The 21,435-nt window shown below is 44.9% G+C and overlaps 1 protein-coding gene across 2 annotated transcripts in view; it reads right to left on the bottom strand.

Annotated features, from left to right (window-relative positions):
• The window catches only part of ANTXR1 (ANTXR cell adhesion molecule 1), a 112,622-nt gene extending 94,052 nt beyond the window's left edge, over positions 1-18,570 (bottom strand). For both annotated transcript variants that reach the window (XM_009569678.2, XM_054049712.1), the window contains exons 1-7: positions 18,013-18,570; positions 10,704-10,775; positions 9,120-9,191; positions 6,507-6,588; positions 5,299-5,332; positions 3,380-3,459; positions 1,616-1,684 (exon numbers count right to left, since the gene is read on the bottom strand). In XM_009569678.2, coding sequence (XP_009567973.2) covers positions 1,616-1,684; positions 3,380-3,459; positions 5,299-5,332; positions 6,507-6,588; positions 9,120-9,191; positions 10,704-10,775; positions 18,013-18,164 — 561 coding nt within the window. In that variant the 5' untranslated portion in view covers positions 18,165-18,570. The remainder of the gene's footprint in view (positions 1-1,615; positions 1,685-3,379; positions 3,460-5,298; positions 5,333-6,506; positions 6,589-9,119; positions 9,192-10,703; positions 10,776-18,012) is intronic.
• Between the last annotated feature and the right edge of the window lie 2,865 nt (positions 18,571-21,435).

Below are 21,435 nucleotides of genomic sequence, written 5' to 3'. Positions count from 1 at the left end.
TGCAAAGCCAACGTTTGTTATAGCAATTCTCTCCCATGGCAAAGGTAACATCATCCAAGCAGGCCTCTTTGGCATTTCCTGTGGCATTGCAAACTGGAGGCAGCAGACTGGCCACACATTCCTCCCTGAACCCCACTGGCCCCACCTCTCCAGCTCATGTCATTCAGAACGCTCACTCCTTAAGCAAAACACCAAACTACCAATCTCCTGGCTTCCAACCAGAGAAATAAACGAGGCAACTTTCCTCTGCCTGCACTGAGAAGGGTATTAAAGGTACTTACTGCTTCTTGACCAAGATACAGCAGCCTCTGTAAACCAAGATATCCACAGTTTCCTCAGCTCATTCATAGAATGACAGAATAGTTTGGGTTGGAAGGGACCTTAAAGATCATCTAATTCCAACCCCCCTGCCATGGGCAGGGACACTCCACTAGATGAGGCTGTCCAAGCCCCATCCAACCTGGCCTTGAACACCTCCAGGGATGGGGCAGCCACAACTTCCCTGGGCCTCACCACTCTCATAGTGAAGCAATTCCTCCTTGTGTCCAGTCTAAATCTGTCCCTCTCCAGTTTATACCCACTGCCTCTTGTCCTATCACTACAAATCTTTATAAACAGTTCCTCCCCAGCTTTCCTGTAGCCCCTTCAAGTACTGGAATGTCGCTCTAAGTTCTCTTCAGAGCCTTCTCCAGGCTGAACAACCCCAACTCTCCCATAGTCTTTCCATAGCCTCCCTCCTACTGCATTTTGGGACTTCAGATACAGTCATCTAATTCCATTTAACTTCTTCAGCACCTAAATCACTTCAAGTAGCAGCTCTCTTTGACATGTGCTACTTCAGACCTAGCCTCTGCCTTTATCCCCCACCCTTTGCTTTTTCTATGACTTACTGTAGGTTACACTAGTCTCTGGGTTTGATTAAAAGAAGACTGCTCTAAACCAGGTTTGTTATGATGCATTTTTGAATCAGTGTTCGAAGTTCTGTTAGAAAGCTGAAAGTGTGGAAAAGCCCTATTCGATAAGTAAATCAGTGTTCTTCTTAGGGGTTGTATAAGACTTTCACTCATGTTAGAAAAATATAATGTCAACATTTGGTGTGAAACGTAACTCATGGACATACTAACGTTCATGTGATGAATTTAGAAGTCAGTCTCCTGAATAGGAAAACACTAAAATATTAGTGGCACTAATGAAGCTGTTTGCTTTTTACTGCCTACATTTCCCATGAAGGAAAAGCTGGACACAAGCAGAAACATTATGTGGCAATACCTCAATTTAATGGGGGAAAAAAATGCCCACAACTTTTTTGCCTACAGTGTAAGCCAGACTGATTCACTGTTCTTGTGTCTTTTCCTCCGATTTTCTCCACCATTAGCAAGAGTCATTGTGGCATGCAGACAGAGGGACAGTTCTCGACATGCAGAGATTTAGACAGAAAGGGGCTTAATCCCAACACCCAGACCAGACACTTCAGGAAGTCACTTTAAACTGTCAAACAGTCAACAAAACCAGAAGGAAGACCATTTGAGAAGTCTTGATAAATCAATTCAGAAGCATGTGCCTGTGTACATGCATCTTTGCCAAGGACCTCAGTAAACTCGAGCACCTCACTTACCTGGGTCTCATTGAAGTCTTTCACACCAACACAATATACTGTTGCTCCGAGGTCCCGTGACCGATTAGCCTGGAACAAGAAAAGGTAGGATGACATGGATGCAAATGTGATGGGATGCAGGTTCCTGAAAGTTCTGAATCATAAATTCAGTCTTTGTCCATAAAATGAGCAATGGGGCGCTTGTCAAAAGAGTGCTCTAAAGCTTTCCTCCCTGGTTCTGCGATAAGAGGTTTTATCTGCTAGAAGAGTCACTATTTGTTTAGTAAAGCAAACCCCAAGATATCTGGGTTTTTTTAAACCAGATTAGCTCACCTTCCTAGCTATTCCAGCTTCCTAACATTTGTCTGTCCAACAGATGTTAGGCAGACGAAATCCATTTTCTTTTCATCATTTAAGACACATCCCAGTATAACAGTAACCTAAAATGTTTGGGTATTTTCCGTTTCAGATACGTGTCTAGACTTGTGATAGCCATAGGTGAAAAGATATTTCATCCCATCTGCCACAAATCTGTATCACCCTCACTGTTTAACATTTCAAACTAAAAAAGGGAGAACTTCCACAGTTTTCATTTTTTTCCAGGCTTTTCATTGACATGCAGATGAAGTTGAATTTACTATTCAAAAATCCACTGTTATAAATGCTGTCACCTGCATAAATACGAATTAAGCCACCTAATCATATCTAATTAGAAGAAGAACATCTGACCCATTCCCAGAAAATACAGTAGCCAGTCAGGTTATATCACAAGACTCTAGCAGTTCGAATTGTTAGATAGCAAAGTGCTTCACAGGAGAAGCATCATTCCAGTTTTACACCAAGAAACTTAAACACAAACAGCTGAAGCAATTCACAGTGTAAGAGCTGAGTTCAGATCTCCGCTCTACCAGCTCACTAACTGCTCCTCTCCAAACCAAAGCAAATCTAACACAGCTGACCTCTCAATTTGTTCATTCACCTCTAAAACTGAACTTGTTTTTCTTGTGGATTTTTGATTTTAGAAGGCAAGAGAAGAAGGTGAACTCTACCTTCATGATGTTTGTGCTGTAGCAATACTGGGTTTGTTCTACAAAACCATTTTTGTTGTTATTGGATTTAAAGCTGTACTTTGGATGGATCGAGAGGAAAAAGTCTGTCCGTAGCAAATTCACCTAACTATACCATCTTCCAAGTTTAGGTCATCTTAGTTTGTCGGACCGACACTGAAAATTGGTTCACCTCTTCAGAGATAACCATGAAAAGGACATCAGTAAGAACATCCTGCAGCAAAGCTTTCAAGTGGTCAACCTACTGTTTATGTAATGTTTTGCATAATATGCAAATTTAACGAGAATACAGGCTTGAATCTTGGAAACCTTTCTGGAAATTTTGGATTTGATCCTCTGAAAGGCTTTCTGATCTGACAGAAGATTACAGGAACAACAGTCATCTTTCTGTCGTCTTTACTTTTGTGAAAGAATAAAAGTCAAAGTGAGAAGATTCAAGTATTTCCCAGAACACTGTAAATACTGAAACTTTTCAGCTGTGAACTGTTCCTTTCTCTAAGAAGTCTAAACCCCCTTCCCCATGAACCCCATGAACAGTCTCAGTTTTGATGAGTCAGAAGGAATGCTGCTGTTAATGTTTATCCTGAAGATTTATGTCTAAAGAGCACCGAAGGAAGTTTTGTTAGTAGGGAAAAAGGTTTTCCCTGTCTTTTGTTTTCAAAGCAGCAATTCCAGACATTTCACTGTCTCGTTGGCTAAAAATGCATAAGACATTTACCTCCCTCTCTGAGTAGAAAAATAGATCTTCATGGAGTTCTCCATCTGTCAGTGCAATGATGACACTTGCAGTTCTGTAACCTAAAAACACAAACTTCTTTAGTGCTTCATTCTTTTAGTTGTATTTCTTACACTAACCTAGAAAATGTTCTGTGATCAACCTGTTAGCATAGACAGAGGACATGAAGGCCAAGACCTTATCTCCCTTTAGCCAACCAGTTTTTGGAAGACATGAACTACTGTACACTTTTTCCACTCAGGCACCTGCCTTCAATACCAGTTTTATACCACATTCCCTTGACATGCCAATGATTTTTAATTGACAGTCCCTTATTACTTCAGTATTTCAGACCAGTAGATTAGACTGCAACCATCAAAAAAAAAAAAACAAACCAATATAAAATGCTCTTATTTTTGTACTGATTTCATTTTACTGTCAATTCAAGAAATCTAGAGATTTTTTTCAGCTTGGTATTTAAACAGAGATAGAAGGAAAATGGCCTAAAATCAACCTTTTTATGGAACACGCTTCAGCAGTGCAGTTAAACCTTGCACCCCTCTCCTTGTATTGACTGTAGCTTGGGTGATGCAAGTTTGCACTACTTTTCAGGGGTAGCCAAATAGAATTAATTCCTAATTCTGACAGTAGGCTTGCTAAGATCTGAAGGTTCATCTTGGACAAACACTGTTAAAGTGTTAAAGACTGACAAAGGCTAGATATGTCAAGGCATCTAAATTATCAACCTCTGAATTTCTTCAGCCATTTGGGGCATTTTTCTGCCATTACAAATAGCTGTGCCTTTAACAAGCTATGGCTGAAGAGACAGAAATTCCAAACAAGCAACTTCAATTAATGCAGAACAGAGATCTGACACCTAGTTTTCTTGGTGCTACTTTAGAAATACCCAATTTTAAATAATGTGGTAATGATGCAATAAGAAATTCAAGTGCTTGACAAAGAACAAGCAACAGGCAGGGTCATTCACATTGCAAATGCCTAACTCAAATGCCAAGGCTTTCTGTAGGAAATGGAGAAAAGTGAGCACTTCTTGTACAGCTTAGGAGCCCAAACCACCTCCACTGACTACTGCAGGAGCCTTTGGACCTGCTGCAGGTGGTATAAACAAGGGCAAAAATCCAGAACTAAATACTCAGCCAACATTCATACTTGAGAACTCAGTTGTCCACTGCTTCTTGCAAATGATGTCACTCTGTTTACATGTAAAGTGTGATGTTACATAAACAAAAAGCATTATCAATCAAACTGCTCCAGCTACCTCTTCCATTCAGCTCCAGTTGTATTTTACAGGTGAGTCCCAAACAGTGTGATCTTGGTCACTGCTTAATTTTATTCAAGAGTGGCCCTGCAAAACCATTAGGACTGGCTTTGTTCTCAGCCATCTGGTTGCCTATCTTTGGCTTCCAAGAAGCAATATTTATAATTCCATTTCAGGCTCTGCAGTCCAGAAAGTTTTTACATTAATGAAGGAAAGGACAATTATTTTTGTCATTGTCTGCACTTACTGCTGCATTTAATAACTGTTTCTTGAGAAAAAACTTTGGCCTAACAGTAACTGCACATACTTATGGTTCAGAAGGAAGAAGAAATGGTTAGCCGAGTCCTCAAGCAAAAAGAACAAGATAAGGTACCAAGCAGTTTTGATAAATGTAAGCACCTTCTGTCAATCTGGCTTCTCACTTTTGGGCTGAAACACATTCATTCTAGCTCTGGATCCTTAAAGCTCCACCTGTTCTTTTTCCTCTTCAGCAACAACTACCCTGAATAGCATTGCATTCCTGTAAGAATAGGAGCCACTCCCCGCCTTTCCCCACAGTGAAGCTGCATTTCAAATCTGTTAAAGCTATCAATCAAAAAGAAAGAGGAAAAAAAACATTCAATGGATCAAGAAAGTCTCTCACCGTGAACATTTTCATAGTAAATCTGTTCACTTGCCTGAAATTAAATCAGAATATTATTAGCAATAAATTAATAACAATAATTTTGGGGCATCTACACATGCACCAGAAAGAAAGAGAAGATGGCAGGGAGGATGCCATGTTTGCAGTCTATGCATAACCTCTGCTTTCAAAGTTACCTGCTTCATAGAACCAGTTTTTTGTATATGGTTTTGAATTTGTTACCTCTAGGTCTTATCTAAAGCATAACAGAGTCAAACCAACCCGAGGGCCATTGGCCAAAACCAACATTGCCTCCCACTATTCTGCAAATCTCAAAATCATATTCACCTTCCTTGAAAACTGGCAAGTATTCCCCAGCACCCCTAGATCAACTACTCTAATTGCAAATAAACCAACTGCAGAGAGATGTTCTTACACTTCTGTCTCCCGCGTGATTTATGCACAAGCACATTCTGCAGGGAAGAAGGGCAAACGCTTCAGCGTGCATCAAGTCAAAATTAAAAGTAGGCCACTCTGAATGCATTTGGCTTACAGATTTCATTTCTAGGCTTCTCCTGTAAAGTTTCTGAAGTCACCAAACTCTGGGATTTATTTTCTGACTCCCAGTTAAGAGCCAGCCTCTCTGTCAGGTTGTCTGAATTTGTGTTGTGCATTCACATGTTTTTTCAATAGGCAGAGAGTTCCACAATCCTCCCAAATGTGTGTGTAGTACAGAAGTGAGAGGGAATTCAGATTCACAGAAGCTCTTGAGCTTGTAAAATACGCAGAAGGAGAAGATCAGAGCTGGCAAAACCTTCTCCACTGCATTATTTGTCCACCAGTGAAAACAGGCTACAGCCATGGCCTCAGTCCTACCCAACTCTAACATGCTGACTACATGCCCATGCAGGACACTAGACAGCTTTGCATCCTTCATGAATGTGGTTCCATGTGGGACTGCAACGGCAAAGCCTTCTGCCTTGTCCTAAGCTAAAAAGGCAGCTCCCCTCATAAAAGCTGGAGGCAAAAAGAAAGAAAAGTTGTAGGGTTTGCAGCACCTTTGTACCAGCTCCAGCACAATGCGTACACTGACTTCAGCGTACCTATTGCACAAAAGGGAGACAGCCTCCCTTACCTACCAGAGAAACATTAATCAGATTCTTCTGTTTAACCTCTCCTGAGGAGCACTCAGACACAGTTGAGAGGCACTACAGCATGCATCTAGTTACCCTTTCAAATCCTTCATGCATGTATGTGTCACCTCCTGGAAGGACTTTCTGCAGCTCTTCTAGACCCTGGCGTATCTGTTCCCTGAAATGGATGCAGATGCATTGTCAGATCCAAGATCAAATTTATCAGGAGCTGATTTATCAGCAGCAAGGTGAAGACACACATGACAGAACCAGATACAGAGGGGGAAAAAAAGAATTAACCCAATGTTTTATATAGGTAATATTACAGGGTAAGGTCTGGGAAGATACCCGTAAGTATGTGAAAATAGAGCAGATTTGTTCCCAGTGTTCACACATGCTGGGGAAAACATTGCAACAGCAGCATCTCTTAAACCAACACCTACACTTTTCTTCTAAATGAGAATTCCCTGCAACCCTGATCAAACATGGGATGCAGAAGCAGAGCAGCTGACTCGCACCTGGCTCACTTTCCTCACTTACACTTGCTGACTTGAGTAGACAAATGCAATCAAACATCCACAAAAAAGGACACAATTGCAAACCATTCCAGTTTATTTGGACATATTCCCTCAGTTCCTGTTCAAACTGTCTTGAAGATTAAGCCTTCCCCAATATCTGATTATGACCCAGGGTATCTGTTTTAATTCTTCATCCCTGGCACAGTGGCAGATAAGCTGCAGGATAAATGCAGTGGGGAACCTATTTGGTGTTCCACTGAGTTACAGACACCAAACTCTGGAGGCCAGGAGTCTTCAGTGCCAAGATAAAACCCTGCGATGTGTGGGGCTTATGTGAGCAAACAGTCCAATCTTCATGGGAAACAGATTAAGTCACTGCATCCAGGAGCATGTGGACACTGCAAGACCGGAGGACAGAAGCCAGTTTCACCCCTGCATGTTTTAACTACTTCAGAAAATCCAGTTTTTGTGATCATCAGCATTGGTGAGGCTGACTGTAGCGGTGCATTAACAACATCCAGTCTACAGAGCAGCAACTCCCACAGGAAGTGCATCTGCTTTTGCAATAGGTTGAATTATCAAACATCCAAGAACTCATTCTGTGCCTATGACATCCCAGGCTAGGTAGGCTCTCAGCTGTATATCACAGGTAAGCCAGGGCAGATATCACCTCTATTCAGCTACACTTGCCAAAAGCTGAATATAAAATTAAGAGCATTTCCTGTGATCAGAACTATTTTTTTTTAAATGCAAACACCAAAATTTTAAAATAGGCAGCAAAGGTCTTTAAAATACATCAGTTCAGCCCTGTTAGCTACACAGAGGGATGCCAGGAATCCTCAGTCTTCACATTCACATGCTGGCAAACCACATGGAGGCATAGGCAAGTTAGAAAGTATTTAGTCACTTCTCCAGCTTCCCGATTAAGAAAGACCAATTTCAATTAAAAGGACTAGCATGAAGCCCACACCTTGTTTGTGAGTCCTCCAGTATAAACCACCAGCTCTCCAGTCAGATGGCTTTTAGGCTAATACCACATCAATATCCTGTTCCCAGTCAACATTTCTGGGACAGATGGATGAATATGAAATGCACTTCCACATGGGAAACACTTAAGTCTCATAGCTTAGAGGCTTAGCAGAGTAGAGATCTTTGCAATGGCATGTGCTCACAGAGCGGGAGACAGAAGGAGGCAGGAAAGAGGTTTTCCTTTGACACCAAGGTAGATGTGGTTCATTCTCTTTATACTTACTGTACTTATATATACTTTATTGTACTTACATTGTACTTACTATGCTTTATACTTAATGTTGCAGCAAGATGCTTAGGCTAGCTGGGTTCAACAACATTTTTCAAGATGCATATGGACTGCTCCTTAGGCAAGGGGCCAGTTTCCTATTCATTGCTCTATAGTAGCTGCTCTGGTATGCGATTTCATAGACATCCAATATTTAAAACACATGCTGACTTATATAGCCTTCACATGTGTTACATATACTTCTGTTCCACGTGGCAATGAAGTTAGCAGAGGAAGCAAGAGTGACTAAAGGACCTCATCAAGCTTCCTTTGAAGTCATAGTTAAAAAAACAAAAAAAATATTCCATCTGATAGATATTACTCAGATTAACTTGGAGATCTACAAGGGGGAAGCAGGAGCATGCTTCAGAAACATGGCAATAACACTGTCATTGCCAAAAAAATGCATACCCCTGCAATCCACCCTAAACAGTTTGCCATAACGTACCTCAGTCTGCCTAGGAAGTCATGTTCACCACTCCCTCCAGAGTAAGGGCATCGCCTGCAGCTTTCAAGCCCGATTTTATGGGAAGAGTTTCACATATTTGTTTGCAGAGGAAAATCCCTGAGCACCATTTCAAAGGCAACAAGGCTCTTGTTCTCTGACACAAGGCAGATTCCCAATGAAGGGAGGTGGAGTTCAAACCCCAATTGCTGACAGAAAGACATTTAGAAGTTAAAATTGAGAGGGCAACCTCTGCCTTAAGAGGCCTTAACACATTCTAGCGGAATGACAGCCAAAGGGGAAAATGGGCAGGAGATTCAAACAGGTAAACTGAGAAGCACAAAGGTGCCACAACACTGCTCACAGTGGGCTGGAAATCATTGAGCTCAAGAGGCGAAGGAAGCTACAAGGACTCCAAACGTGCTGAGCACCGTTCAGCCTCTTCTTACCTGTCTTCTGTCAACCTCATCAGAATTGTCCCTCTCGTGGAAAAAACAATGAAGGACATTCTCAGCTGAGGGCTGGAGAAGGAGAGAAAGAAGTGCATCATTGTGGCGGTCCAGGCGAGAGCTCATTGTATGTGTAACGCTGAACACTTGGGGAGCTCTGACCACCACCTCCGCCTTAACCCAACGGGACTGCGGCCCAGAGCCAAACCTCTTCCCACCCTCTGTCCCCCGCGGTGCTGCTCTGACCCTCAACTCCCCCTCTGAGCGCCCCAACCTTCCCGTCCTCTCTCCCTCCGAGCTCCTCCCCCGCTGCTCTGCCGCTCCGGGCTCTGTACACCCCTAATCACCTCGTTAGCAGCTACCCCGGTGATCGGCCGCTCCTCAGGATCCCACAGCTGCAGCAATTCAGACGAGCTCAGCTGCCCTACACTACACGGGATGGAAGCCAAGGCCGAGCAGCAAAAGGAGCTTTGCCCTGGGCCTTCCCAGCCAAGGTGAACCACCAGGAATCCTTCTAAAGGTAAAGGAGAATGCAGGGCTAAATGGCACCTGCATCCTGCTAAAGCAAGAAAGGCTCAAGTGCCTCCTGGTATCACCATAGAATCATAGAAGGGTTTGAGTTGGAAAGGACCTCAAAGCCCATCCAGTTTCACCCCACTGCCATGGGCAGGGACACCTCCCACTGGATCAGGGGCTCCAAGCCCCATCCAGCCTGGCCTTGAACCCCTCCACGGATGGGGCAGCCACCACTGCTCTGGGCACCCTGGGCCAGGGCCTCCCCACCCTCACAGGGAAACATCTTTTCCTAAGATCTCATCTCAATCTCCCCTCTTTCTAATGAAAACCATACCCCTCGTCCTACCTCTGTGCTCCCTGATCAAGAGCCCCTCCTCAGCTTTCCTGTAGCCTCTTTTCATGTGGAAAGGCTGTTCTAAGTTCTCCCTGGAGCCTTCTCTTCTCCAGGCTGAACAACCCCAACTCTCTCAGCCTGTCCTTGTACAGGAGGATCTCCAGCCTTTGGATCATCTCCATGGTCTCCTCTGGACTCATGCTAACAGGTGCGTGTCCTTCCCGTGCTGAGGACTCCAGAACTGAACACAGGACTCTACATGAGGTCTCATGAGAGCAGAAGGAGAGAATCACCTCCCTTGACCATGGAGATGAAGGACAGCTAATTATGTTTATCGTAACACATTGCACCCACTGGCCTGGGGAATTTTTCATCCGCTTTCAAGCATTCAGCACCTGATGCTACACCCTCCAGCCTCTCCCTGCAGACTCGCACCTCGGTACCCCAGGCAGTAGCCAGCCATCTCAGAGGGGATTCCTGCCCCCAAAAAACATTATTTGATCCACAGAAGTCAGGCAGGAACAAAAGGAACTTATCTACTTCTATTTCCTGCATGACAGAAATGTGGGGGAAAGCAGACAATGGGACGATCTGAGAAAAGCATTAAGAACTCACTCTCCAGCAGGTCCCTGGTGCAAAGCAGCCCATGCTACTTGCCTGCAGCTAAGAGGAGGTCTCCTAGCCGCTGGCAGCAATCCTCCTCAGCCGGTTACTTGCAAAGCAACACTGCTTACCTTATGAACTTGCGGGCCAAATGTTCCACAAAGTGATATATTTCATTCCAGTGGTGCAGGACGCTTCCTGATCTAGGGAAACAATATAGGAGACAGTAGTTTTAATTGCTGCTCTCGTCATTTTCCCTGCTTAGGGTTTTCTTACACTTTGCTCAGGCTAGTAATTTTGTTTTGTTTCATACTCCTTGTCCATAGTCTCCCATTCAGGAGATATTAAGCTGTAAATGACATTTCCTATTTAACTTGGAAAAGCAATGGTGCTTGGAAGAGCACCATTTATGTTCCATTCAAGCATTTTCAACTACACTTGGTAATAACATAGGGCATCTATTGTCTCTCTGCACAGGAGTTTAGATTAATTCCACCCACCCAGTTGCCATTCCATTCTGCAGAGCTTTTAGCTGAGCTGTATTTTGAGTTGGAGGAAACAACTCCGGCGCTTCCACTGTGCTAGGGACAGCAAAAAGTAAAACACTTCGAGGCCACATCTCGACTGTTCTGGTTAATTCTTTCACACCTCATTTAAAGGCAAAACAAACTAATTTTGCTTCTCAGGAAAACAAACCATGGACTATAATGGGATTGGATTATTCTTCTTTATCTTGTAAGAACCAGGGAAAAGTTAGGTTGATCTCAATCTTTCAGCACTAGATGCCCCTCCTGGCATAAAGAATTCTATGAACACTGGAATATTCATATTGCAAAAAAAAATCCTTCCTAGAGCTGGAAAAATGTATGTGTCATCACTTATTTAATTCATCGACTACAATTAAAATCTTTTCTAGGGGCAATAACTATTCCAGCCTTAGTAGAAACTTCACTGATCAGCACCTGTGGAAAGTGACTGCTTGAGAAGATGGTTTTTCACTTCACAGAAAATAAAGGCAGCTGACCTGTCTCTGTTCTGCCTTACAGCCAAGAATGCAAACGAATAGCCATGAACATTTCGCTCAAGGATTGTACCCCTGGTAGAGCCAGCCCCAGCCTGGTGGTAAAGAACGTTATTTCCCTTCCGAGAAGCACAGCGAGCATGCAAACCCCACTGTGCTGGTCATTCAAATTCCCTTCTTGCTGCATCCAAACTGCAGACTGATAGAACAGAGACACACAGAGCTCAAACCCAGGTGCAAATTCCTCTTGGATGTATGGAATAACCATGAAGCCTCGAATATGACAGGCCCTCTAGTCCCATCAGTGCCAAGTAACCCAATTAATTTCTGAGAACTGGCCTGGAAAAAATAGTATTTATTGTCTTTACATGATGAGGCATAAAAGAAATACTTGACTTTACAGCAATGGGTGCATCAGTCTCCGGAAGACACATAAAGCCAAGGCTTTGTTAGCTATAAAACAATTAGGATCTCCTTCAGCAAAATGTACATTGCTTTTCACCATGTATCCACCTCTCAGTGACAGTGCACCTCACTGAAGTTCCACATGTCTTCCTAACGGTCTGTGGCTGCAGACACATGAAGTTTGGACCCTTTAACAGATATACCCTAATCAGCCTTATCTTAGCCATCAGATAAGGCAACTACACTATGCTTCATGGTCAGGGAAAACTCAGCCCTCAGCCCCTGTCAACATAGGGGCTCTAGTGAGCCTCTGCTTGCAGTAGGACACGGCCTCAGCAGCTGCCTTAGACTTTAAAAGTCTGCTAATTTCTTCCCCTTCCTGGACAAAAGTTGGTCATCACCTAAAATGACTATTGCAGCAAGGCAGCTGGGAGCGAGATGCAGGCTCAGAGCACAAAAGGTAGGCAGGTCATCACCTAAACCTCCTTTCACTTCCCATGGCTCCAAGAAGTCATGCCTTTTTCAAAAACAGTCTTTGCCAGAACAGAGGTGAAAACCCAACAGCTCAATTCACAGATGTGCCAAGTTTGGCACATCCTGTTTCAATGTTTGACTTTGCAACTTCTGTTCTGCTGCTCTTAAATTCTTTGGGCAGATTTTTCAGGTAACTCTTTGTAACTCTTCATGCAGGTATGACTGCAGCTCCGGCTGCAGCTCCTCCCCTTCATCATCCTCCCCTTCATCATCACTCTCTTCTCCCACCGACAGTCCCAGCTCCGTGCCCTCTGGAACAAAACTCCAGGCTTCTAAAGTTACAGCCCTTTGTCCATGAAACCTCCCCACGCATCTATTAACACACAAGAGCAACAATCTGAAGTTGTAGAGCAGCAGAATGTTAAATATCTATTTTAAGGAACCTCCTTACTGTTGCTACAATCATAAACTCAAACACATTCTATTGCACAAAAGGAGGATGGTTTCTGCTTTCAGTTCCAAATGCACTGAAAGGGGGGCAATTGGAAGACTTTACAAGCCATTCATGCTGAACATCCATATTTCTTGCTTTCACACTTTTGCTGAACATACATATTTCCTTCTTGCACAGCAAGTTTTCCATCTGTAGCCGGGCAGCTTGAGTTCTCCTTGCCATCGATTTCTCCATCTCATCGCACCCAGGTGTCAGTGGCAACAAATGCCCAGGTCTGCATCTACCAAGATATTCCTCTAATACACAAAGTATGTCTTTCTAAACTCACTGCAGGCTTCTTTTACCCCCACTGATGGTTGGAAATGGGGATCATGTATCAACAGATGAGAAGGCTGGGGTACTTAACTTTTTTGCTTCAGTCTTCACCAATAACTGCTCTCCTCACCCCTCCTGGGTCATGGGACAGCAAGATGGTGACCAGGGGGTAAATCCCCTCCCACAGTAGAGGAGGATCTGCTTTGTGACCACCTGAGGAACCTGAACATATATAAGTCCATGGCACCTGATGAGATGTATGCCAGAGTCCTGAGGGAATTGGCCGATGTGGTTGCCAAGCCACTCTCCATCATATTTGAAAAGTCCTGGCAGTCAGGAGAAGTCCCTGGTGACCGGAAGAAGGGTAACATTGTGCCCATTTTTAAAAGGGTAGAAAAGACGACCCTGAGAACTACCAGCCTGTCAGCATCACCTCTGTGCCTGCGAAGATCATGGAACAGATCCACCTAGAAGCTCTGCTAAAGCACATGGAGGACAGGGAGGTGATTAATGGCAGCCAGCATGGCTCCACTTGGTGGAGCCATGAGACAGCTCACCAGAGATGCTGTCAAACAGTGGAGATCACTGGGCCTGTCGAGGTCCAGTTCAGAGCAGCATGAACCTCTAAGTCCAAACACAATCCAGGAACATCCATCCTTCCTGATTGGCAGGGGATACGTAAAAACAATAAGGAAGTAGCCCTGGACTGAATTTACATCAATCAGTAGATGAAGAGCAGAGTGCTGCAGGCCCACACTTGATCCAGGGTGTAAGGCAGATCCCATTTATCCCTTTCACCAAGGAATTGTTAACCTTAGATTGTCCACTGACTAAAAACATGGACACGGGTCTCGGTGGGCAAAGCTGTCACAGGCTAACTTTGCCCATTGCAATTGCATCACTACAGCAGCACTAGGATTGAGTTCCATTCATTCCTTCAGGCATCAAGCCAACAGGCACAAGAATGTGCAAAGTCCTCCACACTGCCTTGCTTGCATCCCTTAGCCCTCATGCTAAACCAAAGGAAAACTGTGCCTCCATGTATCCTTGCAGCCCCCTGCCATGCAAACAAAAGGTGTATGCTGCTCTGGATTCAGGCTTGCAATTCCAGATGAACAATCAAAGAATCCCTGGCTTGGTCAAGGAAGGGCAGAGCCGATTTTGAATCTCTTTGTGCAGGTGCTCGGAGTTACCAGTACTTACTAAAGGCTTGTACATCTTCAGACTGGAGCAGCTCGACTGTTCTCCAGTTCTGTAAGGGTCCTCTGGTCAGCTCTGTCGGAGGGCTCACAGTTTCCAGGGCAAGAGTCACCACTACCAGAAGCGGTTTGTGTAGGTCAGGCCCTGCCTGGTGAGGCAGTCTCTGACTCTTCCCATCCCACTGCAGCCCCTGTACTCTCCTACACCCTGAGTATAAATCTGGGCTTGGTCCTTCTTGAGCCATACTGACGACAGCCACCAAGGCCAGATTCAGAGGAGCAACTCTTAGCCTCTCCAGAGCACAAGTTTCACTTCACTTCAGTCCAACTGGTTAGCAAGAGATCAGCTGCCTGGCTAAATAATGAAGAGGTCCCAGGAAACACCTTGGAATGATGGCTTCATTCTGTCAACCATCTTTGAGAGTCAGGTTTTCTTTCACACATGTACCGTTCCTTGCCTGTTTTCTGCCCATGGGTATAATAAAATGCCTCTCATTCGCACACAACAGGCAAGATCATGGGAAATAACACCTTAGACAGAGGATACAGCAACAGGTTACAGAGAAGACTCCATCATTGTTACTCCTTCCTTCCCTCCTGCCTGCAACTAAATTAACCTGGAAGCTGCCTCCCCTTGAGATGCTCAGCACTCTGTACAAATAGATCCTGGATACAACTTGGATAGCAAACAGCACACAACTGCCCTCTGAATAGCACATGGCTTGATCTGTAGCTCCTTTTTCTGTTTGCAGTCAAAGCACAAGAGACCTTGATGGGTCCAGTCATAATTCACATGAATAGAAATCCTTCAGTGAACCGGCCTCTCAGAATTTCAGGTTAGGAGCTTGTGTGTAATGCTATTTTTGTCTTTTTAAGCCTGCTGCACATTAAGAAGTGATTCCCTAGAGAGCTGGCAAACCATAGTTTCCTCCAAAGTTGGAGCACTGCACTCACAACAGCCTGACAACTTCAGTTTTACTTGGCAAGGAGTCTGCCCAACTTGAACCACACTCCTCTGAGGTGGCTTTGCTTTTTCCCTTCTGGAACCCTGCTTTGCTCACTCGAAGTACGATGGCCACCTCATGAGAGGCCTTCCCCATTGCTGCCTAACCTGCGTGAGAACTCTTGGAGGTGACAGAATACATGCAGGTGCACACACAGAGCTTAAGGATGCTATTGTAACCCAGCAAGCGTGTCCAGTAGCACCCAAGTTTTGGTTCTCTTTATAACATGCACATCTCGGCTGTGTAGTGTAACAGCTTTCTTCCTGAGGGGCTGAATACTGGATTTTCTTCTCCTTTCTGACCAGGAGAAATGGGACATTAGCTTCAGGTCCTCTGAGCATGCCATTTGCAGGGAGTCGCGGCTGACAGCCGGAGGAGAGCTTCTTTCCCTTCAGGTGTTCAATATCATCACTTTGCAGGAGTCTCCCACGGAGAACGTTGCAGGGAGCAAGAGTAAATTAACATTTCATCTTTCAGAATCCAAATCTCTACTGCTTCAGCACTCTTTATCGCTTTTAATAAGTTTTAATCACTTTTAGAGGCATTTCAAAGAAAAGCAGTGAGCCCTGAACCTCTTTGTATCATCTCATAGTTTGCCTGAAGGCCTCTGGAGGCACCACCCCATTCCCAACCGGGACTTCAGCAGCATTCTTGAGAACATTCTCTAAACAATTAGAAGGTAGAAACCTCAGGCTAATTAAGACTCAAAACTTCAGCTTGGCCTCTAGGGAGTGAAAGAAAGTTTCAAAGACAGAGGATATGGAACAACCTACTCCACTACAGTCTGTCTCTCGCCAGCCTCCTCAAACACTGAACAATCAGATCCACAGCACATTGTATGCACTTGTAGCTTAAACACTGTCTCTCTCCTCTAAACGCCACTGGAGACCAAGGACATTTCTACATCAGACCCTGATCTTTTCTGCAGCAGAAAAATAGGAATCCTGTAACCTTCAGAGGAGGATTTTTTGTTGATAACTCAATCCATACACTGAGGTAAGCCTGCCTACTTGAAAGTTTGTGCCAAATCTCATACCTTCCCCGCAAATTCACAAGGTCTTGAGCAAGGCTAGAGAGTCAGGCCTGTGAGTGAGAGCCCAGAATCTGAAATAAGCAGCTGTTAAAATGACATTGGCGAGGAGATAGAACACAGCACAGCCATAAGATTTGAGAAAACCTTCAATCCTGCTTCTGCTTTCAGGGAAGTGTAGTTTGTAAAAGCTCTCTGCAGTACAAATCATGCTTTAAGACATTTTTTTCTTCTCATATGTAGCAATAAAATATTCCAGCTGATAACGGAGCAGCCAAAGCACCAAAATGCATTGGGCAGGCAAATCTGCTCACCAAACCAAAAACTATTTCAAAAAATCCTTCCCCTGGAGCATTAGAACAGCTGGCAAATTAAACAGCTGGTGTCTCAGTTGTAGCATTTTACTTAGTATTTTGTAAAAAAGAGTTACGCAATTGCAAGTCATTTATACTGATGGAGTGTGAGAGTCACTGTAAAACACCCAAGAGGATCAAGCAGAAATCTTCATCTGTGAGCCCTTTTGGCAACTTGCGAATACTTCTCTGTCTCTGGAATTTATGGTTAATAACATCAGTACCGTGGCCCTAGCACACAAATTTTCTAGCATTTTCAAACCTTGGGTTCAAAATAACTATTCTTAATCAAGGGTGTTAGGGAATTGTTTTAGCTACTACTTTCCTACAGGTTCTTGTCAATTGTTATATTGCTTCAATACGAAGCTTTCCAAAGCTCAGCAATTCTCCATTTCACACTGCTCCATCTACAACTGAACACCTGTAAAGAAGCAAACTTTCCACTGCCAAACAATGACACTATGACAATTAGCAATGAGAAAAATGAGGTAGGAAGTGATCATCAGTCTGAGAGGTTAAGCAGTAAAAATATGTATTTGATTAACAGGAAACAAAGAAAATGTGACTCAGTGTAGAGAAAATAGGGCTCTCTTTTAAGAAGGCGCTCCAGCTGTTTACACCACAACCGCTGGAATCAGAACCTTTCAAACAGAGTATCCACCTCTCAGAGCTGGGTCTTTACCTGCCTCTTGCAGCTCCTGAGCACACAAAGCTAAGGAGCAAGCGGTACCGAAGCAGATCTCCAGGCAGGCAAGCACTTGTGCCACATTTTCAGCTGCAGAATCAGTGCCTGCAATAGTCACTCCCCAAACCCTGCTCCGGTGAGTACTTAAATCTTCACGGTTCCTAGGGAAACCAGAGGTGACCAGGGTGCCACCCTTCTCCCAAACACTCCTTGAAGAAGCTCTGGGCTCAAGTACACACCACAGCTTCTCTATCAGCTGCAGTAAATTTTCTAACAACTGGAGTTACAGAGCACAATGGGATCCCCTACCAGACCTCCCAAAGAAGTCACTGTGACAAAAGCAGAGCCCGAGTAGGAAGGAGTTGTGCAGGTCCCTTGGGGACACAGGGACTTCTACAAAACCCAAATCCACAGAAAGTCTCGTCCCTGACACTCAATGCCATTCAGTTCATGCCCAGAGAAAGCTTTCCTTGAACAAGAGCAGAGTAGAACTGACTTACTTGTCTAGAATGAAATACAAATCAAATCCTCCGTAACAGGCAGGACCACCATTCTCTCTCTTTCCACCTTGTCCCTCATAGGTCGGCATCAAAGCTGCTAGCAAGAGGCATTTGAAGCCATATCGCAAGATGCTTTGCTTTGCAATGGCCATTATATCCAGAGAGGAGGAGAAAAAGAATCTCTTCTTCCAAGGCTCCTTTATTTCACAGGGTTCTCCACAAAAGCCATCCAGTGACCTTTCAATGTGTGCTCGTATATTTTATTCCTTAAAACTCCACTTGCAACCGTTGTCCTCAGGAATTGCAAGACTCTCCCTCTTGTTTCCCTCACCCTCCTCTTTCTGGGTTTCAGATTTCCAGAGGCACAAGATTCCCTTTCTCTCTGTTTTTTAAAGGCACTCGACCCTCAGGCTCCCTTGCAGCTCTCGGGCAGCAGCACCGTTGTTTGGCAAGAGAAGGAGCAGCCTCCTCACAAATCTTGCTTTCTTCAGAAAATACGGGGAGGGTCTGAGGCTTTCTGCCCCCGGAGTTATTGTTGTTATTATTAAGGATGGGAAAGTTCAGTTTGTCTTAGCAAAAACAGCTCAAGGAACGCCTCCTTGTGGCAGAAACTCCAGCAGAGCATCTGGATGAAGCCTCTCCTTCGTGCACGGAGTGCACTGAACACACACCATGGCAGCTTGAGGTACCACCAGAGAAGCCGTTTGCTGACAGCAGCCACAGGCGCTGGGCAGAGGCATCCTGGCTTCCCACGGAGGCAGCCCCGGTGTTTACAGACCTTTGAAAACCTGGTGCAGCTTCCCAGTGGTCAGCGTGACAAGCCATGCCAGGCTTCAGCCCTTGTGTTTCCTCAGTCCTCAGAAATATTAAGCAAAGACTGTGCCTATGACATGAGCTCCCCCTCGCACCATCCTCAGCAAACTCATTTCAGCTGCAAGAGCATGAACCCTCCTCCTTCCAACAAAACTTGCTGGAAAACACAACTTCAGCTCCACTTGTGGTTTTGGTCTCCTATCACAAACACCACCACAAGCTCTAAAACCTGAGCGGCACAGCTCAGAAGCAAGACCGTGCCGCAGTCAGAGCAGCCCCCACTCCAGCAGGAGCTAAAGAGGAGATCCCAGGCACAGGGGCGCCGAGCCTTCCTTCTCCAATTTTCTGGGACTACAGCAACGTGGCTCTTCTCCCAGTCCTGACGGCTGAGGAGTGGAGCAGCTTCAGGAGTTGCATCAATGGTTGGACTCGATGATCCAAGAGGTCTTTTCTGACCTAGTGATTCTATGATTCTAAGTGTGCGGGCACCAGGTCAGGTTTCTGGCTGGGCTGCCAGTGCACTTGACTCAGGCTTTTGAGCTGGTTTTGTGGCTGAGAAAGTGAAATTTTTCTTTAAAAATTCTTAGAAAAAGCAACAGCCTGAGGAAAGAGCAGGAAAAGCAGCAGGCCAGGTTTCAAGGGAGACCACCAGCCAGCATGGGAACAGACTTTGGACAGAAGTGGAGACCCCTGGGCTACAAGTGAGTCAGGCTCCTTGCTGCCCCAAGGATGAAAACATTGAGAGTGCAAATGCAGCAGCCTCATCCCCTCTCGCGTGGATAAGACAGAGACATGGGCCAATGGTACCTCCTGGCTCCTGCTGCCGAGGCCTGGGCAGAGCTGAACAGAGTGGAGATCCCTTGGAAGTCCAGGCTTCTCTAAGGCTAGGTAGGAAAGGAACCAGATCTTTGGTAGTGGCTGTTCTGGACTTCCCCACCTGAGCTCTAGGGGAGCTGGGAGCATAGGGGTTGGCTTCTCCGTGTATCTCTTAGTCGGAAAGGAGAGCAGTAGCAGAGCTGGTTACTGCCCTGGCAAAAGGTCTGTGTCAGGGTGTCCAGGTTGTCTAGAACTAACAGGAGCAAGGCTGCTGTTAGAGCCTTGGCTTAGGAGAACCTTCTGCTGATGCAGCTGTGATGGTGCCCCAGCTGAGGGTGAGCACCTGCAGATCTGAGGGACTCGTTGCTGAAAGTCTGTGAGATGAGGCAGCATCAAGTGGGCTTTATGAGCACTTGGGTGTCTTTGGGGTCATTCCTTTTGGCCTACAACTCTCTGACCTGTACAGGGGATACTGCCTTCTGTCAAGGTCTCTAAGTCACGTTCCCTACTTCTCAAGGCGCTTCAGGAAGCTGTTCCCAAAGCTTGACTTCTAGCCAGACAAAATTCCTCGCAGGCTTCTCAAAGGGGCGTCTGTAATCAGTAGAAGATTTCTCTCTAATTGAATTCAGACAAAGATGCTCAACCTGGTTCCCACCCTCTGAGTTTGGAGCAGATGCTGAGGAGATCGTTAGGGGCTTCTGGTTTTCAGTGTTTCCAAAACTTGGGTGGCTGAGTTTGGCCACCCATTGGAAATGAAAGCACTCAGTTAAAAGTGTTTTCTAAGAACCCGAGCTTAAGCCTCAGAATGCTCCGATGACCAAGTCCAGGCCACGGCAGAGGTGTCCGGACTCTCAGTCGTCTGTTACTCACCAGACTGCAAACTCTGTATTCCCCGTCAGAGCCTGTTCCAGTTGATCACGTGTTTAGAGAGCAGTAACTGACCCTTTGGAGTCAGTAAGGGGCAGGAATCCTGAAACAATGAAGTCTAAGGTAATGCTGATTATCTAGAAATGTGTGCCTGACTTTGGCAATTGAATATGCAAACAACATTGAGGAGACACTGTTCTGCAGTTTGGTTTCCACAGCTTTTCAGGCAAAACAATAAGCACATGTGACCAGCAGGAGGGAGCAGAGCTGCACAGAATGGAGCTTTATCCAATTCAGGCAAATATGAAAACCCACGTTCTGAATAAGAGTTGTCACAAAATCCCCACTGCTACGGCTCCTCCCTTACTCAGATGTTGTTCTCTCCAGTTATAGCCCCTTTCTAGAATCAGCTCTTAGTCTTTAATCAGGTACCATGTTCGTGAGGAGGCTCTGCGAAGATGCAGAACATGCCTGAAGAGAGGGAAGCAGATCCCAAGGGAACAAGCTCAGAAACGAAGGCTCATGAAAGAACTCAGTCATTTCTATTGGTTAGAACCAACATCCTGATTGCCAGGGACTCACTTAACATGTTTAACATTGGAAGATTAACACCTCCGTTTACTTAATAGATGTATATATCTGTGGATAAAATACCAGGGTGAGTCCTTTGCCATGTAGGCACAAAGCACCACGGCAAATTCTATCAGGCATCTGTTCTCTAATTATGAGTTTGGGGTTTTTTTCCCATTTAAAAGTCAGTATCAAATAATTTGAACTTACCAGGAACATGCTTTCTTTCCTCTTACTGTAGGCAATGGATTCAATCAGATTGGTAGCACAGCCTCCTCTTATCAGACCACTTCCCCAGAAAACTGGTCGGAATTCTAGGGAACACAGGGCATGTGCCAATACGGAAAAGCCAATTTA

Source organism: Cuculus canorus, chromosome 26 (assembly GCF_017976375.1).
Source record: "Cuculus canorus isolate bCucCan1 chromosome 26, bCucCan1.pri, whole genome shotgun sequence".
Classification (NCBI taxonomy): domain Eukaryota; kingdom Metazoa; phylum Chordata; class Aves; order Cuculiformes; family Cuculidae; genus Cuculus; species Cuculus canorus.
Note: the sequence above shows the minus strand (reverse complement) of the source record. Positions and strands in the feature narration are given on the sequence as shown.